The sequence below is a fragment of the Ambystoma mexicanum genome, chromosome 5p (assembly GCF_040938575.1).
Source record: "Ambystoma mexicanum isolate Mex_15411 chromosome 5p, UKY_AmexF1_1, whole genome shotgun sequence".
In the NCBI taxonomy this organism is placed as follows: domain Eukaryota; kingdom Metazoa; phylum Chordata; class Amphibia; order Caudata; family Ambystomatidae; genus Ambystoma; species Ambystoma mexicanum.
The window spans coordinates 1,272,625,195-1,272,646,204 of record NC_090930.1 but is presented as its reverse complement, the minus strand read 5'-3'; the positions used below and the strand labels follow the sequence as shown (position 1 = coordinate 1,272,646,204).

General features: G+C 45.2%; 1 protein-coding gene across 1 annotated transcript in view; it reads right to left on the bottom strand.

Moving 5' to 3' along the window:
• Nucleotides 1-21,010, bottom strand: part of NDUFS6 (NADH:ubiquinone oxidoreductase subunit S6) — a 201,072-nt gene that overhangs the window by 68,729 nt on the left and 111,333 nt on the right. The window contains exon 3 of the mRNA XM_069613706.1: nt 344-466. Coding sequence (XP_069469807.1) covers nt 344-466 — 123 coding nt within the window. The remainder of the gene's footprint in view (nt 1-343; nt 467-21,010) is intronic.

Sequence of the window (21,010 nt, the reverse complement as noted above, 5' to 3'; positions counted from 1 at the left end):
TCCAAAGGTGTTCAATAGTCACATTGTTAAGCTCCAGGAGTCCAGTCATTAAAGATAAGGTATGGCGCCACATCAGCCACATCAGTGCTACATGGGATCAGGCTATTTCCAGTGATGCATGGTCACGGAGGTCTAGGGTTTGGAGAGCCAAGCCTGAAGTTGTGTTGAGATGAGTAATGTGGGAGAAAGGGATTAATTACAAAATGTGGTAGCAGGCAATGAACTTAATGTCGAGCCTAAGCAAGCTGCCAAAATGCTTGTTATGCACCAATTTAAAAGTAAAAACATTGGATAAGGACATAAGGGTATCAAATGCTATAACTTTATGCAACAAAAGTATTACCAAATTGATGTACACTTTTGGATGACCCAAGGCTCCTCCACCACCGTCACAGGATACAACTCTGCTATCAACTTCTGACACAGGCTCCTCTTTGATCAGGTCAATTGCAAACTGTTCATTAACCTGCAATGGCAAAAAGACTTTGACAATCTTTTTACACAAATGTACATGGAAAATATACCTGATCATCTACCATAAAGGACCAGCACTAGTGCTCCATTTTATGTGCACAACACCCACTTTAAACTCTGAAGCAGCAGTGCTTTGAAATCTATATACCGAATGAACATAAACACAGAAACTGTGTGGATTAGTTAAAAACAGCAATCGTGAAAACACAATAGTCACATGCACAGCACGTGTGAGGGGGAAGGGGGAGAAGTGCCAGGGGGTTTGGGGGGGACCAGGTGGGGAGTGGAATAGGCAAGCTCAAGTAAGTGTTGCTGGGGTGGCCGGCTCAAGCAGGTGCATGGAGGCAGGGTGCTGCAGATACGGCAACAGTTCTTAAACGCATGGGAGGCCCGGAGGCAGTGCAGGGGGCTATTGGTCGTGAAGGAGCCTGGTGCCCGTTAAGGCTCAGAGGGTGGCCAGGTAACTAGTTAGCGCAGCAGACTGGTACATCAGCAGGGGAGAGAGAGCGAGAGAAAGCAGAAGCAAAAAGGAAGGTCTCTAGTTGATTCCAGAACCTTAGGTGGTCCTGCTTAAGAGAGGCAGGGAGGCTGTTCCAGAGGGTGGCCCCAGCCAAGAACACATCTACCCCGCACTCTGCCTGGAGAAGCGTCTGACCCTCAGAGAGTTAGAGGTGGATGAACAGAGGGCTCGAGAAGGAAAATGCTTAGGAAGAGAGAGAGTGTGGACAATGCAGAGGGTCTTGAACTTGATCCTTGCGGCCACCGGGAGCCAGTGGAGAGATTTCAGGGCTGGAGAGATACAATACCTGGGCTTGAGGCCAAGGACAAGTCTGGGAGTCCTGTTCTTGATTAGTTGCAAAGGGCGAAGTGTACAAGCAGGCAGATTTAAAAAGAGGCTGTTGCAGTTGTCCAGCCTAGAGAGAACCAGGGCTCTGGAGACATTGAGCTTCTGGGGAAAAATGAGAAAGTGAAGAATACCTCGGAGGAGGTGCTGCTGGTAGTGGGACTTCTTAGAGATGTCTGAGAAGGAGAGGGTGGAGTTGAAGATGACACCAAGGTTTTTTGCCGTGCAGGTAGAGGGACCAAGGACAGCGGCCAGAGTGAAAGAGGGGGGAAAGCAGGAGCAGGTGTCCCAATGAGAAGGATCTCAGTCTTACTGGCATTAAGGCAGAGATCGGTGGAGGCACACCATTCCTGAATCGCAGATAGACCGTCAGGAATGAGCAAGAGAGGGGAGCCTGGAGGAGAGCAGAGTGTAATCCGCATAACACTGAAAGTTTAGAAGTTAGAGGTGAGCCGGGTCAGATGTGCCAAGTAAAGGTTGAAGAGTCAGGTTTAGAGGTTAGAACCCTGGGGAACATAACATATGGAGAGAGTTGGTGCAGGGAAAGGACCCCAATTGGACCTGGGAGGGTCGATCAGGGAGGAAGGTCAACCAGGCTAGGGCCTGACCCGTGATGCCCAGGTTGTCACAGACAATTGATCAGGATGGCTTGGTTTACCGTGTCAAAAGCAGAGGAAACTGTACAGGCTGATTTGACAGCAATATGCTGTTATGTCACAGGAGTTGACCAAATCAGGTCACCCAGTTCCACTCAGATCATGAATTTGACCATGTTGTATAATAGAAAGCACTTATTTATTAACTTCTGCATTAGCCATATAGACTGTCTGGAATGTCATTTCTGAATGCATTAATTTTAATAATGGTTTTTGCAATTTACTTTATTTCACATGTTGTAGTTATTTACATTACAAGCGTAGAAAAGATTTTATTTTTTCATTATTGTAAATGGGTTTGTTATAATAAATTATATTTTGCATAATTCGATTTGAATATTTCCTTTTTCACTTCGCCCCCCACCCCACGGGTTGCGAATAATAGAATCAATTTCTATTTGAATGGGAAAATGTATTGGTTTCTCTAAAAATGATTTTTAATAGTCTGACAAGAGCATTAGTTATGGCCGGTTTTTGGTACTTGAATTTGGCACATTGTTATTTAGGGTTACATCTCTGTAAGTGAGTGACAGTGATACTAAAGGCCACTATAAAATAATAGTAAAACAGGCAGAATGTATAAATACGGCTTGTTTTTACAGCCCATCAAATAATGAGGAACAGTGCATTTACCATACGCAATATCGAGAGGACATGCTGCTTGAATATGAGGTGCGACAAGGCCCCCTTCTTGACTCCAGTGCCCACCAAGGAGGCAACTCCAACGGCCAGAACCAGTGGATGATATGGCCCACATAGAAGATGCCCTGGTCACCCACTCCGACAGCTACAGACACCTCTTGTGTGGCTGCCCTGAAGCCCTCTCAGGACAGACCTAAAATCCTACAAAGGAAAAACAAACGCTTTCCTTTAACACTAGTCAGTTTTCTTCACTAGATATTGATACTGCATGACCTATTCAGGACAAGAGCTATCAGAAAAGTAACTTCAAAGCCCAAACAAGATCAATGCTTGAAACAATGTTGCATGTTCACGGTTCCCATATGCAATGCAAATATACAGATATTTTGTCCCCCGCACAGCATTCCTACACCAAAGACCCAATGATGAAAATTCACTGCAAGACAGAATTGTATGCAAGTGTTCTGAAAAGCTTAAGGCGTTTTTCCAGGCATACAATGTGCATGCCGAGCCGATAGGTAGCACTAGAGTGGCACGGAGGGTATTGACATCCAAGAAGGTGGACAAGTCAGATAAAGGCTTGTTCCAGGGCCTTCTCCCCAAGTGAGGTTAGATGCACTCAGGAGCAGCAACCAATCATATCCATGCACCAATTACAGGATACAGGTACAGATACTCCTAAAAGGTCGAACCAAGGAGGAAAAAGGAGAATACTGTAAAACCTAGAGTTCCCAGTTACTGGGTGTGGGCTGAAGGGGGAAGCTGTGGAAAGAGGTTGGAGGACGATAGAAGCATTCTTAAAGGAGGCAAGAGAGGGAGAAGGGACTGGAGGAGGCGCTAACCTCAGGAGGTGGATGAGCAAGTGATGACTAGTGGCAAGAGAAGGACTAAGATGAAGCAGGAGAGCAGTCCCATATTCAAAACAGAAGAGGAAGGTTCTGGTGGGTCCAGTCTGTTCTAGGTATGAACAGAAACTGTTAGGAGGAAAAAGACTCAGGCCAAACGGCCAGGGAAAGAATCGTCCAGGCAACCAAATCTTGTATGCCACAATCTTGGAAGAAATGGGTGACCAGGCCTGTGGGTAAGCAGGGTGCTAGGAAGCGTAGAGGGCAATTCCTGGCTCTATTTTATACCGCCGGAGAAGTTCCACCTCTATCATCAAATGGTCAATGAGAGGAACAGACTTGCCTTGATTTTTTTCCAGGAACTCCAAAGGGGAGACAACGGATCACCTCCTCTGGCACTCCTACTCCTTCCCCAAAAACCGACATCAATGGATCAGTTCCTCCCCCTTTCATATACCAGTCGGGCTTCAATTGGGGCTTCAAATGAGGAACACTATTCACCTGTGCGCCTTTTGGTACAGGGCTTGTGCACAGACTAGCATACACTAGAGCTACAGTTTTCTTGTACGATTGTGTGGGGTCCCATGCAGGCGAAGCACAGACAACATGCTAATTGGATAGTCTCTGCCACGCACATTTCTGGGGTTCATGGGTGGTCGCCGTCTCCCATCTTTGAACACTGCAGACAGCTCCCTGTACATAACAGGGGCCTTCTGGTATGACAGGAGTTTGATCTCCCTTGAAATGAGAGTCAATTTTTTCCCATGGGAGGGTTCGAGAGATTAGATGGATAGATAGGTGGATACAGGCCTAAAAAGTCTACAAATATTTAAGGGTATTTTGTCCCGCAAAGATATTTAACAGTGCTGCCGAACAATGACCGAAAGAGAAAGCACTGCAAATCGGTCATATGTGTCACGCCCCGGAATCCGGTTAGTGACAAGGAGGTGGTAAGCCAGGGGATCCTTCAGCCCAAAATCATGCAGCTGGTGGAAGAACACAGCTCCCTAGCAACCAAACCTTCCACAACCAAACTCAGGAAGGGGACTTCATTGCAAAATGCACAAGGTCTGGCCTTTACCTTAAGTCGATTTTGTCTGCCCCCCCCCAGGCAATGTGCCAACTGATCAGAAAGAATTAAATTAGAAAGGGGATGTATATACATTTTTGACATGTGATTGCAGAGAAGATATGAAATACAAAAGGACACTGAGCATTTAAGTGCCAGTGGTTGTTATTTAGGCGAATAAAGCTGCCAATGTTGTGAATTCAAGTGGCAACATTTTTTAAACCTAATTAAGTGTCTCAAAGGAATGGTGATCGTGGTAGACCCCAAGCCACATGTGCTTCTTAAAACTACTTTCAAGCCCAACCCTCAGGCAAAAGAATGAAAAAATAATGCGTCATCTCATCCATCCAAAATATGCCCAGCAGAGCACAAGTGAATAATCAGACAACTTAAAATAGCATATTCTGCTTCCACAAGTGACTTAGCTGCCGAATGCACAGCACTGCCCCATTTCCCCCAAATATATGAGACAGTAGACAAGGAGGAATTGGGGTATTAAAAAAGGCCAACACAAGAGCTGGGCTTAGTCCCAGCAACAAAATGGCAGGGCTTCCCACTGTCATTAGGTTGCAGGCAGAACAACAAGAAAAGAACTGGCAACATCCTTTTCCATCCTACTATGTGAACAGCAAAGGTGCAAGAGGTAACAGAAGTACAGAAGGTGGTGGTGCACTGAAAGATGGAAACCTGTTGTGCCTCCCTACCCCACAATCCTCTCGATTAATGGGTAGTAAATGCGTTTGAAGTTAGAGCCAACTGCAATGCAGTGGAAGTGTTGTGTGTGGGCGAATGTACTCTGTCTCAGTGTGACAAGATGCAGGAACTCCCCTTCTTTTTTACGTGAGGGGGACGAGCCGCTATGGACTGGTCCAGTCCCTACTCACTGTGCCTTTGAGAGGGGGGGAGGAGTGAGATCTAACAGTGTCACCAAGGTGCGATTTTACACCCAGCAAGGCGGAACAAATCTCTGCTTCTCAAACCTCAAAAGGACTAATGACATGGGTTACTGAGCAAGACCTCCCAGTCAATCTTGCCTAGTCATGCCTAACTACGCTGAAGCAAAACACCACTCTGCCAGTTACACCTGTTGCTGGTATTAAAAGCACCTCACAGGCCAAATGGCATAGCATTTGTAGCCCACGCCGGAGAAGCAAAATAGTCTCTGAACTAACCTTGCAGGAACCAGAAGAATTAAAAAAATGGCAGCGAGCCAGAGGCCACAAGGAAATAAGTGAGGGAAATCCTTCACCAATTACACCAATGCAGAGAGCCCAGACACATATTTAAATATCCTATAGAGGGAAATACGAACCAATCTAAAATTACATGTGCCAAATTCCTAGAAGCATTATAAAAAGAGCGGCGCAGGTGTAGGAGTTTGGAAGGAAGCTGGCATGCTTCTAAACTGTCTCTGAATCTCTGGGCCATGTAACCTGGGCAGTCCAAGCCTTGGCCAACCTGCACCAGCTATACTGGAGGCCAGAGCCCTATCCATCAGAAGACAGGCTGCTGGAAGAGAGATACAACTAGTGGATGGTCGTGTGCCAAAGAGAAAAAGTGAAGCACCTCCTTAACTGCAGACCTGTGACTGCAGGGTGACATAGTATAGTCTGCCTGAACAGGGCCTCTCAAATTCTGGATGAGAAAGATAAAGCAGTGAAAGCCATCAAAACTGTTGGAGACGCCGCAAAATCAATGACATCATTGCACAAGAAAATCTTTCGAGAGGCTTCAACAATCATGGCAGGTCCTATCATCACCTATCCTATTACTCACAGGGATTCTGGACGAATTACCAAGGATACCACAGAACCAAGGACTGGGCATCTGCAAAACGCAGCCGCTCCAACGCTCGGAGAGGAAGCCACAGCAAACACCAAGCCTGACTCATCGGCCAAGAGGGCAACCACGCAACTAGTGATCACAGACAATTATTTAAACTGGACAAAACTCAGACAAATGGGTATTGGACATCATAAAACACAGGCACTGTGATGAATTGACTTCTTCCCTGAATGAGTACAAGGATGAGTAGAGGCTAAAGAGCCTACTCAGCCCTAAAGTAGCGCCTACACCATCATAAAGGTAAAGCGGGTACAGTCAAGAGATATAGCTCATTTTCCTTTTGTGGTAACGTGGACAGAGGGCAGGTTATATTCTCAAGAAATGTGAATGTGGTTCAGTAGCAACCCAAAAAACAGTTCCAAATAAAGGAATGTCCAATCAAGGTTCTATAAAACGATATACTTTAATCAAACACATCATTTACAAGAATAACCAACTATAAAAGCCCACCTCTGTTGAAAGAACACAGAATATGCAAAGGTAGAATAGATGTAATACTCTGGCTAATGAGACAGGGGAATAAGCCAACTAAAACACAATATTCAAAAAGGATATTTCTTAAGCTTACAAAGGGGATTAAAATGACTTATGCAGTCAGTAGGGCTCAAAAGGTGGATCAAGAGGGCAGATATTAGTCAGTAATACCTTTGCAGATGACTTGGTGGTTCAACAACATTGCAACGGGCTTCTGAAGCAGTTCAAAGGTTCAATTCAGTTTGCAGATGCAGCAGGTGCCACGATCCAGCAGTGAGCAGGTGCGGAGTCGGGATCGGATGAGACGGTGCCTGCAGTTTGAAATGTAACTCCAGCAATGCATCGGGTAGTCGAGGATCGGGCAGTCACCAGTGTCAGTTTGACAGTTTTTGTCCAACAAAATCACAAGATCCTTTACCAATTACAATGTTTCTCTGTAGGTACCTGTAGGGAATTGCATGTAATGATTTCGGCTCGCGGTGGTCACGCGCGCTCTGTGTCAGTGTTCGGAGCGAAGAGCCGCGTGACCACGGGGAGACGGTGGGGGACGCGAGATACGAATCTGAGAGGAGCAGCTGTTGAGGGCTCCGGGGAGCTCCGTAAATAAAGAACTTCAAAGCCCAAGTTTGTGTCGCGTCAACTTCCTTCAAGTGGCGACGAGGATATACACACACGGAGCTCGCCGCGGAGCCTGGTGACGTCTTCCTTACGGCCAGGAAAGAAAAGTGCGCTGCCGCCAGAGGCGAGGAGATTGGGCCGCTACAAACGTGTGAGGAGCCAAGGTGAAGGGGAAGGGAGCCGTAGAGGCTGTCTCAGCGGCACTGGGAAGTGTGCGCTGCAGGGGGACAGTCTCCCCTCCTCTCTCTTGCTCCGAGTAGCTGTAAGAAGCAAACAGCTAGTTTCTGGTTGGTGCCGCCCACCCTGGCTCATTGGATAAAGAGGTGAGGAGCAAGGTAAAGGGGGGTTGGGCACAACCAGAGGGGGAGGCTCACCAGAAAGGTGGACAATAATTGGCTATTACAGTGTGGGAGCGTCTCCACGGACACATTGCGACTTTGTAAAGGCAAGGAGGCGGCAGAACTAAGGATGGTGTTGGGGGATGTGAATATATAATTAATGAAGTGCCACAGTGCAGCTTAATCACTGGGAGATTAGTGCACCTGAAGAAGTGAACAGTGTTGTCTAGCCGTGAACTAAGTGACATTTAAGGGAAATTAAAGCACCTAGACACACATAAAGATGGCGGCAGCTAGCACGGCACCCCCACCACCGTTCCTGACTGAACCCGGGGCACCACCAATAAGGTGGGACAGGTGGAAGAGGCTGTTTGACACGTACCTGGTTGCCATTGGTGGGGACAAGTTCGCATCAGCTAGGAAGGAAGCAATTTTACTTCACAATTTGGGAACTGAAGGCAGAAGCGTGTATGATGGATTGCCTGATCCTCCACAGCTGGGCCAAGGAGAAGTGGATCAATATTCCATGGCGGAAAGAAAGTTGGAGATACACTTTGAAGCCAAAAAGAACATAACCTTTGAGAGGCATAAGTTTTTCCAAAGGACACAAGGTCCACAGGAGCCAGTGGAGAATTTTGTGGCAGCATTGAGGTCCCTTAGTCACACATGTGACTTTGGACTGCTAACAGACTCTCTCATAAGGGATCAGTTAGTGCGATGTACTAATAACGTAAAGATACAAGAGAGACTATTGTCCAAAGACGCATCACTGGAAGTAGCTATCGAAACGGCAAGAAGTATGGAACAGACCCAGAAGTACATAACTAAGATGAAGGGAGAGAAGTTGGAGGGAGAAGTGGCAGTAGTGAAGGGGTTTCGTAAAGGAGTTTCCAACAAGGAGATAAGATGCTACAAGTGTGGAAGTAACCGTCACATTTCGACTAGCATGTTCCGTCCAGCCAGAAACATATCTTGTCTTAAATGCAAGAAAAAGGGTCATTTTGCGAAAGTTTGTCGTGAGTCGGGAGTGGTGCAGAATATTGAGGAAGGAAGTAGGGTGCCCGAGCAAGAAGAAGATGATGCAGAAGGGATCTGCAGCCAGACAAAGCATATACTAGAAGTGTCAGAGGTATCTAATAAAAGTGGAGCACCTTTAGATGTATTCAAAGTCAACGGGAAGGCAATAACAATGAAGGTGGACAGTTGTTCGCCGTGGCCTTTGATGTCGAAAGCAACATTTCTAGGTCGCATGCAAGGAGATGTGAAGCAACTGAAAGAACATAAGCTCGAACCTTATGCGTATGGGAATGTGAAGATTGAAATTGTGGGCATGTTCCAGGCTTCAGTGGACTATAAAGGAAGAAACTGCGAAGCAGAGATATATGTTACTCAAGAAGGTTCGACACTCCTGGGATGGGGTGAACAGTGGAAGTTGGGTATTAGGATCCAAGCGAATGCGGAAAGGCCTATAGATGTGGCGGAGCTGAAGCATAGGTGGGAGAAGGAATACCCCGAAGTGTTTCAAGATGAATTAGGAGTGCTGAAGGGATTTGAACATCAGATTCAGCTGAAGACAGGAGCCACTACAAAAGTGCGCAAGGTGAGGCCAGTGCCTCACGAACTAAAGGAAAAGTTAAGAGTGGAAGTGGAATCACTGCTGCAAAGGGGAATAATAGAGAAAAGTGAAAGCTCTGAATGGCTGTCGCCAGTGGTAGTAGCAGCGAAGGCAAATGGGGATATAAGACTGTGTGTAGACTTGCGAGACTTGAACAGAAATATCTTGATTGATAGACACCCCCTGCCGATAATTGGTGATGAGTTATCCGTATTGAACAATGCTAAAATATTTTCCGTCATTGATCTTTCTCAAGCATATCATCAGGTTCCACTGAAGGAGGATTGTCAACAATTGACGGCATTCATTACAGTGTTTGGTACTTTTAGATATTTCAGGATGCCGTTTGGGCTCGCTTCGGCGGCAGCTGTATTCCAAAGGGTGATGGAGACGGTGCTGTGCGGAGTGAAGAACATTATTATTTTTCAGGATGATGTTCTGATATATGCGAATTCCACCGAAGAACATGAGGGGGTGTTGAGAAAGGTGTTAGATAGATTGAGGGAGGCAGGATTAACGGTGAAAAGGAGCAAGTGCAAGATTGGAGTGCACAGGGTTGAATTTCTTGGTCATGAAATAGATGAAAAGGGTGTAAGGCCTAAGAGGAATTTGGTTGAAGCAGTGAAGGTTGCACCGGTACCAGAGAGTAAGGAACAAGTGAAATCGTTCCTAGGTTTGGCCGAATATTACCATAAGTTTGTGAAGGATTTTGCAAAAGTATCGATTCCCCTCAGAAGTTTGCTCAAGAAAGGTGCAAAATTTGAATGGTCAGCAGAGTGTGGTGTGGCTTTTGAGTGTATCAAGCAAGCGGTGAGCGAGGCACCATCCATAGGAAGGTTTGATCATAAGGATAAAATTGTTTTGGTGGTTGATGCGAGCATGCTGAGACTGGGAGCGACATTGGTGCAGTATGACAGGGATAATACTGAAAGAGTTATTGCGTTTGCGTCTAGGACGTTGAGGGGTGCAGAGTGCAAATATTCTGTTATTGAAAGAGAAACCTTGGCTATGTTCTGGGCAGTGAATCATTTCAAGTATTTCTTGTGGGGAAGAAGATTTGTGGTTAGGTCGGATCATAAGCCCATGGTTCAACTTTTTGAGAGTGGAAGGTGGGCGTTAGGTTCCCCAAGGATTAGCAGATGGGGTTTGGGGCTCCAGAATTTTAACTTTGATGTGAGCTATCTGCCGGGAAAGAAAAATGTGGTGGCGGACTGTTTGTCCAGGTTGCCAGTAAGTGGTGGATTTGCAGAAGACATAGAAGCAGTGGAGGAGTCAGTTGTGGCAGAAATACTGAATGCAGTTAGCAAGGTTGAGTGGATACGAGAAGAGGATATTGATGAGGAGCTTAGTCTTATAAAGGACTGGACCGTGAAGGGATGGCCTGCAAAGGGAGATTTGGATAGTAAATTCAATAATTGGTGGGAGATGAGGGATGAATTGAATCTGTGTGGGGACAGGCTAAGAAGAGGAAGATGTGTTGTTCCTCCGCAGTCTATCAGGTCGGTGCTGGTTAGTTTGGCTCATCAGGGTCATCCGGGAGAGGCTGCCATGAAAAGAAAATTGAGGCAAAATTATTGGTGGCCGGGAATCGATAGATGTGCTGAAAGATTTGTCAAAGATTGCATGACCTGTCAAATGAGTGACAAGTGCAGAGTAGTGAGGGAGGCCCCTTTGATACCAAATGTGCTGCCAGACCAGCCTTGGTGCAAATTGGCGGTGGACATTATGGGTCCTGTAGCAGGGCTGGGAGGTGGCCAGAAGTTTTTATTTGTTGCAGTGGATTTTCATTCTAAATGGTTTGAGTGGGAAGCGGTGAGAGAGGTTACAGCCAAGGAGTTGATTTGTTTTTTAGAGAGACTGTTCCTTAAAGAAGGGGTGCCTAGTGAAATTGTGTCTGATAATGGGGTACAATTTGTATCCGAGAGTATGAGGAAATTTCTTGCAGGTTATAGCATTAAACACACAAGGACAGCGTTGTATAATCCTAAGGCAAATGGTCTTGTTGAAAGAATAAATAGGTACATAAAAGGGGGTCTGCAGATGGCCATGAATTCGGGACAACCGTGGAGGGAAGTATTAAGATTATTGACGTGGAATTATGTCACCACGCCACACTCTGTGACGGGTGTGTCTCCTTTCGTATCACTGAAAGGCAGGGAACCTGGGACAAGGCTTTGTCCAGGATGGTTGGGAATGGCCAAAGTGGTAAATGTTGATAGGGAACACATTATGAAACTTATTACATTGAGTCAGGAGAGAAATAAAGAATTGTTTGATGACAGGAGGAGGGTGAAAGAACAGGAATGGAAAGTTGGTGAAGAGGTGTATGTTAAGAATCCTAGATTAGTAAACAAATGTGTGGAAAGTAAATTCCTGGGACCGAAGAAGATAAATGCAGTAAAAAGTAATGTGGTTATTTTGGAGGGAGGTGAAGTGTGGTCAAAAGGAAGGTTGGCGAAAGTAGGTGATGTGAATGTCAGTAGGTCGGATGAGAAAGTAAGGGAAGGTGTGGTGAAGGTTGGATACAGTACGTTAGGAAGGGTGAGGAAAGAAGATGTTGTAGACGGAAAAAATGTCGAAATTGATAATGAGGAGAGAGCTAAAGAAGGAGGGTCGCATAGGACCAGATCAAAACCTGTGTGGATGAGGGATTATGAAAATTAAAATACCTTGATCTCATTACGTGAAAGAGTAATGCAAACGCAAGATTAGTATTAACATTTTAATTATTACCTGGAGTGATCGCATCTCCTATGTTTTCAGGTTGATCAGTTACATTAGTTAGTTTGTGACCGTCTTTTCTTTGTGTGGTTAAAATCTTGTATTCTATTATAAAGGGGAAGATGTGTAGGGAATTGCATGTAATGATTTCGGCTCGCGGTGGTCACGCACGCTCTGTGTCAGTGTTCGGAGCGAAGAGCCGCGTGACCACGGGGAGACGGTGGAGGACGCGAGATACGAATCTGAGAGGAGCAGCTGTTGAGGGCTCCGGGGAGCTCCGTAAATAAAGAACTTCAAAGCCCAAGTTTGTGTCGCGTCAACTTCCTTCAGTACCCATCTATGAGGGCTAGGGATTGCATTTGTATTGGGACATTGGCCGACGAGACCATGATCTGTGTCTGGGCCCTGTGTAGTTAAGGTTGCCATTGATGGTTTACCTGAGCTGGGTAGTTGCTCAGGGTGGCATCTGCCTCCTTGCTAGAAGTAATTTTTAAATTATGTGTGCAACATCTGCCCAGTTGTACCAGATGAGGAAGTGTCTTTTCAAGAGCCTCATGAGTGGGGCCATTGCAACGCATCGCTGGAATTCGTCCCTTCTTCCTAAGGCTATGGCGGTGAGCCTTCTTTGCAACACCCTCCCTATGGGTCGAGGCAAGAGGGACCTTACCGGAAGAGCATCCCTGTGGGCACCAGGACTCCAGTTCCTGTGAAGAACTCCCTAAAAATCCTTTCAACATTATCTCTTCAGACATTCTACCAGGATTTATATGAAGAGAGAATATGTTACTGCAAAACAGAAACTGTAAATATCCCTTTAAATGGAAACGATCATTTAACTGAAAAGAGGAGGAGATGGCGAGGAGATGAGAGGCTGTAGCAGACCGAGAGAGAGCGACACAGACACGCTAAGTCACAACTGATAGGCGAGGAGACTGAACTCCAAAAAGCCCACGAGTTACAAACCAGCTGCCGAGCTGAAACACAAGAGTTGGAAACACGGTCCTATAAGATGGAAAGGGAGAAAAGCAGCAAGTGGTGGTGTGACCATGAAGATCCCGTGGTGGACCGGCAGTCCTTCCAACTAGGCCGAAACAACTACATGGGTAGAATGATGCAACATCCCGGTAACTTGGATACCAGGCAGCCATTCTGAAGAAAGATACAATGTACAAGATAACAAAAGGAGGAAAATAAGTCAGTCAAGTGAAGGGGAGAGCCAAACCTAAACAAAGAAACCCCGATGACGTTATCCGTGAAATTGTCAGTTAACGGGGACAACAGGAGACCTTGGTTGCGAAGGATCGATCACACCAGAGACAGAGGCAGGGAGCGATTGTAACAAGCTTTTATGTGCAGGTGTTACACTTGGCAAAAAAAGGCTCAAAATTATTCTTGAAAGAAACCGTGGAGACAAACAGTGTTGTGCCCACGTATTGCATTTGACCAAGAGATGCCCTAAAGAAATATTCTTGCAAGGAACCCAAAGTTGTGAAGTTCAGCAGTTGTTGTGCAAGTGTTGCACTTGGCCAAAGGGGGCCTCAAAGAACTCTGGTGTATAGAAATCTCATGGAGTAAAGAAGAATCCAAGGGAAGGGAGTTACCCCCTGGAACCAAGAACTTTATCCTTGAAGAAACGTTTTGCTTAAATCATTTTTCCTTCCTTTTCGTACACTTTCCCCTTTTATTTTTGATAAAGGTCTTTAACCAAAAACATGGCAAACTTGTGTGACTCACTTTGCACTTCTCACAGTAGAAGGATGAGAATGCCAAGAGAGAATCTTAAAGGTTGGATAAACGTACCCTAGGAAAAGGGAAGAATACATCTTTGTAGCAAAACAAAAGAGTGATAAACGAAAACCATTCACTAGAGAGCAGATATCAATCTAAAGTCAAAGAAACCCTGTTTTGAGAAGAAATCCAAGCATAATGAAGTATTGGGAGAATTGTATGAACTGATCAAATAAGTCAGCTATTCAATAAATGTTTGCAAGAAGCAAAATTCAGGAGATGGGAGCCAATCTCCCATCTTTAGCTGTTGGTAGGGTCAGTTAGGGTTAGTTTGGATGGTGGGCAGATTCTTTTAGAAGTAGGGAGAGAAAGGCATTATCCTTTTTTATTAATAAAAACACATTTTTAATGTCTTACAAGAGTCATCGTCCTCCTTCTGACCAGTCACAGCATATGTTCAAGAACATAAGTGATGACGTGGATCCCTGCAGTACTCTAGTTGATGTTGCAGGAGTTTGATCGGTACAGGGCGGGCAGCCATGTAGTTTCGCTTCCGCTTGTGAAAAATAAGCTCACCCATTGCAGTGCTGATGCAGTCCGGCATCTTCAATACTCAATTAGCAAATCAAAGTTAACATGGGACTTGTACTGTAGAAGATCAGTAGCACAGTGTGAATTAGTTTATATTGCCTCAGTTTGGCCTACTTGGTCAACCAAAGCTTTACCAGAGGATACTCTTTTACCTGATGGTGGGGCCCAAACACCCAAACAATACTTCACAATTGTCAGTGGAGTCTGTATATACAAAATACCTTACTGTTTTTCCACAGACTTCCCCAGCAAATGGGGACAATTTTACTGGTTACTCAACTCTGTTAATTTCCCCAGCTATATACCTGTGTGGAATAGCCGCTGCTCCTCGATCCCTTCCCCACAGACGCCTGTCATTTACATTATGGAGGAAGGGGGCGGGGGTATTAATCTGCCACCTCAAAAGCCTCAGTGAGTCTTTACAGGTGCAGATTGGAACAGGGGTTGCAGTGGAAGCGGGTGAAGGGTTCTGCCAACATGAATCTCATCAATACAATTACACTACACAGTAGATACTTCAAACTGGAATGCATATTTTATCAGCGCACAACTGGCCAAGGGCAAATGGTTGAGTCCTGAACATGCCATCTATAGAGGGAACTCAAATGTGCCCCCAGCTCAGTCCCTTCTGCAAGACAGTGCTGATATGGGAATAATAATATAGTATTCATCATGAGTCTAAAGGTAGGCCACATTCTGTCTATCAGTGCTCTTTTTACCCCAGGTTTTATTTGGTGAAGCGAACCACCAAAAACAGATTTGAACCATATACAATTGAGTCGATATAAACACAGAACAATGTTTCAAGCATAGAAATCTCCAGCGGTTTCGGCCAAAATGACTTTATAAAACATACAGAACGCTTGATTTGACTGACTTTCGGGCGTTCGAGAAATCTGACGGGCGACATTTTTTGACCAAATCATGCAGTGAGCAAGGGCGTCCCCCGCAACCACCGCTCACTATACTATACTGTTTAGTGACTGGGAGTTCCGGGGGTTTAAGAGTAAAGGCCCCTGCGGCGCCGGTTCCCGATCACGGAAGTGAAAGGGAACAGGCGTTGCAGGGACAGAGCGAGAAGGAAAGCAAGGTAAGTAGGGGGTGGTTTAGGGATGTGTTGGGGTGTGGGTAGGGGTGGAGAAAAGACCGAAGATGATTTTGAAAAAAATGATCTTTGGTCTTTTCTCCTTCAAAAATTTCTGCTTCGGTAAATCAACCCCAAATCATCATCTCCAGCATATGGTGACTATGTTATGTCTCACTCAGATCACACCAATTCCTAATATAGGGCAGGTAGGTTGAATGCTTGAGCATGTGTTTTGGGCAGAGTGGATGGACAGACTTGCCGGATTAAGGTTGTCATCCCTTATGTACCTTGCATGGAAAAAAGAGAATTGTGGTCCTTCAATTAAGGGGAAGGGATACGTTGTTGTCTAACCCATACCGACACGCAGTAATGGTGGCGCTTGGTATCTCTTCCCCAGTTTAAATACCTCTCAGTGCACCCATTCCCATACAGGTGACAGTAAAATTAACATGGCCCATATTTGGGAGTAGGGCAAAGTTGCATAAAAAGAAAGGAAATTATGTCATTTAGAGGGAGCTGCACTTTTTCAGTAGTTGCTCAATGCCAAAGTTTGCCAGTTTCCATTACGAGCAAAAGTCTTATGTTAAGGATGAAACTAGGTGCTGGGAACAATAAATGCACGCATATGGTGATGCCGGTGTTCAGGGTGCATTGCCGCAGTCAATTTACGTTTAATGAAAATGCAACCCACTCATCTGGAGCCAGCAGGTTGCATTACCAGCTATCACTTTTTCTGAGGACCATAAAAAATGAATATTCCCATTGAAAAAGGATTCATTCTTGGTTACCATCGCCATACACATCACTCAGGATCCCGGAATGGCTTATTTAAGGAACTAAATGAGTAATGTAATGCAATTGTCACTTGTATAGCACATTTTAAAATTGGTATGGCCTCAACTCGATGTAGGTTGAATGCCCTTGGGGTACAGAAATCCGGGTACGGGAAGGTTGTCAAGAGGATTAGAATGAGTGTGTGCATTTTGGCCAATACGTTTGTAGGTAGGGGTGGCCAAGTCCCGGTTAGCCACCCATGTTGAGCTGGTATATGGATGGGTGCCAACAGGTAGTTCAGGGAGCATGTGAGCATAGGAAAGGCATTGTGTGTGCAGCTAGACCAAATTAGTACTGTAGGGGATAGCTGCATTTGTATGGCAGAGGGGTTGTGCACTGTGTCATTGTATAGTGTATGTAGCAGGTGGTACTGAAAAGATTCAATTGTAATGTGAGGAGGCTGAAACAAAAAGGTGGCATCCTTGGGTCTAAAGACTCATGTAAACAAGAAAGCAAGAGAAAAACCTATCTATGCCTATTCGAGGGGGTCCTCTGTTTAAACTGCAGAACTAGGGCGACTGTCAGGATGTCTGTCAACCCAGAGGTGTGCACTATTCTGTGCCAAGAAAACCTTACTTCTTTCCTTTACACTAAAAACTAAAGAATAAGGCTGTTCTGGTCCCAGGAGAATGATTCCATTCTCCTATGTTCTGGTTCCTGGTCAGTTGAAACAGTCCCAAATCTTAGAATAGTCTCCTATCTCCCACATTATCAGGTGGAATGGCTCCGTTCCCCCGATATAAAAAGTTCCACACAATACTCTCGTTGTGGGCCAGGAGAATGTCTCCTTTCTCCTGACATCCAGTCTCAGATAGCCCAGGGCAATTACTTCCCTCCCCAGGCTTGTTGAACCTTACTGCCAATCCAGGTTGCCAGGAAAATGGTTCCCTTCTCCTGGTATCTTGCCATCAGTTCCTTAGAAGCAGTGGGAATGACTACCTTCCCCAGATCTTCTTTTCATTAGGCTTCACAACACCAAAGTCTGAGTATTAGGAGGGTCGGCGACCCTGGATTCTTTTCTTCTTTGACCTGGCCTAATTTGTTCACTTCCCTGCCACAAGGAAGACTCATCTTCTTTAGGGTCCCCATCAGTGGGTTTATCCCTGCCACTGTCGTGAGGGACTCTCCCTCACGAGTTCTCTTTAAGGTACTTGGGAACCTCAACCCTTCCCTGGTGGTCAACAGGCTTCGTCCCACCACTGCAATGAGAAGGTTTGTAGGGTTTCTGCCCCTGCCCTGCCACCCAAGCATGATGGTTGCAAAGGGGCCAAAGGACAACTGTATGCGCTCTCTGGGTAAGACACCCTCCATCCCATCCAGGTCTCCCGTGTCACCCTTTACCTTGTTGGGGGTTCGTCACGTCGCCAGGGGCTTCCTGGGATGGCAGGCATTCCATTTGGCTTATCTGTGTCTTGCTTTCTCTCCGGCTGTGCGACGGCGTTCCGTGCCGCCTTCCTTCCTCCTATCGACACTGCTACGCACCGGTCTGCTGCTTCAGACCTTCGGATCATTGCACGCGGAAGACTGCCAGCATCCTTGGAATTCTCCCCCTTCGGATCAGTGACATAGGTTTGAATATTCCGCATTCGGTGCGCAGCAGATCTACCTGCCGTCTTCCACAGCTGCCCTTGACCAAATATTTAGTCCATTGTCAATTCTTAAACAATGATGCCAGCAGTGTCTGGGCCCATTGTATAAGTCTTTCGTCTCTTTCACAGATTTCATCTTCATTGCTCCTGTGTGCCAGCTCGTCCCAGTATTTGGATTACCCATGTTCCTGTCGATCTTCAGCTCAGTACTTTCAAGGAGAGAGACTAGACTATGTGGGGGTTTGTTAGGTAAGACTTTCATAGAAATGGTAACTGGGTCAACCCCAGAACTTTTTGCTTTACTGGTGGATTATTTTTCCCTTAATACCTCTGTGCGTGGGAACCTTTATCCACACTCACCGAATCTTTTACACTTTGTGGGTGTCATATAGTGTCTTTTTGAAGTTATCTTCTTTAACAACTGTTTGGAAAGAAGGGTCTGTTGCTGGGTTGCCCTAAGGGCTACCCTTCTAAACTTTCCTTGGCTAACCTTGAGAGAACTATTAAATCAAGAAGAACTCCTGGTTACGGCCCTGCTTTACCCAGGTGGGTTGACATTTAAAAAAGACGAATGAGCAGGGACAATGAAGCCAATACATACACTTCTATTTGGTTAACACATCAAAGACTGGTTGTTACATTTTCTGAGTGTTTTATACATAAAGAAAACTTAAAACCTTAAAACATATTTCCAGGACACTTGTCAATTCACAGAAGGTATCTACATATGATACATTGGTGCTCACCCAAGATAAATACCTCAAATCATAATACAAAACATATACATACCCTTCAATCCTTGAAGGATAACATGGGGACAAATGTACAAAATCGTTAAAGTGTGCTTAATTATACAATTCTTAGCAGTTTATGAGTTAGCCACTGGGACCTAAAGTCAAAAAGTCAACAACTGTTTCGGCCATTTTGAAGCTGTATTGCATACCCTTCAAGTATTGAAGGGTATGTATATGTTCCATATTATGATCTGAGATCTTTGTCTTGAGTGAGCACCAATTTATCATATGTAGATACCTTCTTGGTGCAACTTTACTGCGGGCTGTGTTCACAGCTGCAGTAAAGGCACCTAAGGGTGCTAATTTTACTAAAATGGCCCCAGTCTTTTTTCGCCATTTTAGTGATTCTTGTCCTTGTTCCTGCCCCTGTCATCCAGTGCGGGAAATTCCTTTATTATGATTCATGATAGGTTATTTATAACGTGCTTAATACCCAGAGGTTTCCAAGTGCAGACCCCGGGATCGTACCTGTGTTGCTCCGTGTCGTCTTGCTTCCAAGAGAACGTTGCCCCCGAGCTATGGTCACCAGACAATTTTATTGTGTTTGATCTTCAGCGAGAGTCCCATACTCTCCCCCCCGCCCATTCTGTCTGTGACCTTTGTTACGACGAGAATCTGACTGATATTCGGTCTTATTGTCCGTGCCTGTAAAAGGCACCAAATCCACAGAACTGAATCCAGCCGTGAGGTAATCCTTGCCTAGAGCCTTCTCGGTTGATCCCAGCTGCAAAGTCCCTTCCAACGTCCTGTTTTCAGTCACCACGACAAGGAATCCACTGACCAGGCTTTTGGGTGCAGACCCTGAAGTCGTCCTGCTGCAAAATCTTCAATGCGGGGGTACTGTTTTGGCTTGGGTATGTACTTGCCTTAAGTCGCTTAGCATTTCTGTGTAGCTGTGGGGTGTTTTCTGTGATGGGGAGGTCTATCATCCAGTGCACGCAGTCCCACTGCTAGAATCCTGCTAGGGTGTCTTCTGCGAAGCCCCTGGACCCTCTTCTAACGCTTAAGTAGAATACTCACCTGTTTGAAAAGTCTTCCTTAGGAACTCTGACTGTTGCTATTTAAGAACCTATTCTGACGGTGTCTGTTGGACACTAGATCCTAGTGAGCCCACTTCTGCCACTGAGAACACATGCGCCAAGAATAAGGGAAATACTTTCAAGGGGTTGGACCTTTTGCCTAGAAAAGAAAATAAGTGTTTAAAAGTGACTTACTTGTAAAGAGTTGGTTGGTAACTGTACCTCTAAGAGTGTACAGTTACAAAAGTTCTTATTTACCTTGGATGTGTGATGCACTATGTTATTATGGTTAACATCTTCCTTTCCTTAGAAACCGTTTTGCGATTCTAATAGAAAGTAGATGTGAAGGTATATTACTCCCTGGGATTATGTTGTGCCTCTTCCCAAAAGTAATGTGTTGGTTTCACCAGATTATTCCTGTTAGGGTAATTGTATGAGTTTTCCCCAACTGAGTCTTGCTTCCCCTGACTTGTTGTTAGCCTATCCAGAATAAGTCTGCATTAGGTCTTACCTACCTAGAATAACTGAGTCATAAGTGTAACATTGGGTTTTGCTTTCCTGTGCTGTTGTAGACAGACAAAAAGAGTCTCTGGTTCTAATTGTCCCCCATACGTGGTACATAAGTTTAACTAGTATCGCTGGGAAATATCTATCCTGGACTTCATTGCGAGATTGCAAAGGTATATGGGTTTTACTTACCTTAAGTTAGCTGTGTGCCATCCAAAAATAAATTACAAGAGTTACTGCTTATCTTATCTCAATCTGTGTTTCACTGATCTCAAAAGCACCTGTAACTGAATATTACACTGTTAGGTTTTACTCACCTATTATAACGGTATGTTATCTCAAAAGTAGATATAGGTTTTTACGGTACCCCTAGACTAAGTGTTCAACTATTCACAAAACATACTGTCCAGTTGACTGATTTTGTGATTTGTTGCTGAGCTTCACGGTACAACTGGTAGGGTCTACTGACCTGGAATTACTGAATGCAATTGTGAAAGTAACCATTGAATTTTACTCCCCAAGAATAGGTGCGACCAATACTGAATGTGTATGAACTACTGTTAGCTGTTCCAAATAAGGAACACGCTGCATGTCTCAACCTCTGTTGCGTTTTGCTCGTTTCTCTTCCCTGTTCTCCTCCCGTCTGCTTCCTATTCCCCTCACGTTCCTCAGGCTCGGCATTCTGTGTTGCACTTCCAGCGTCTATTCCGGGGCACACCT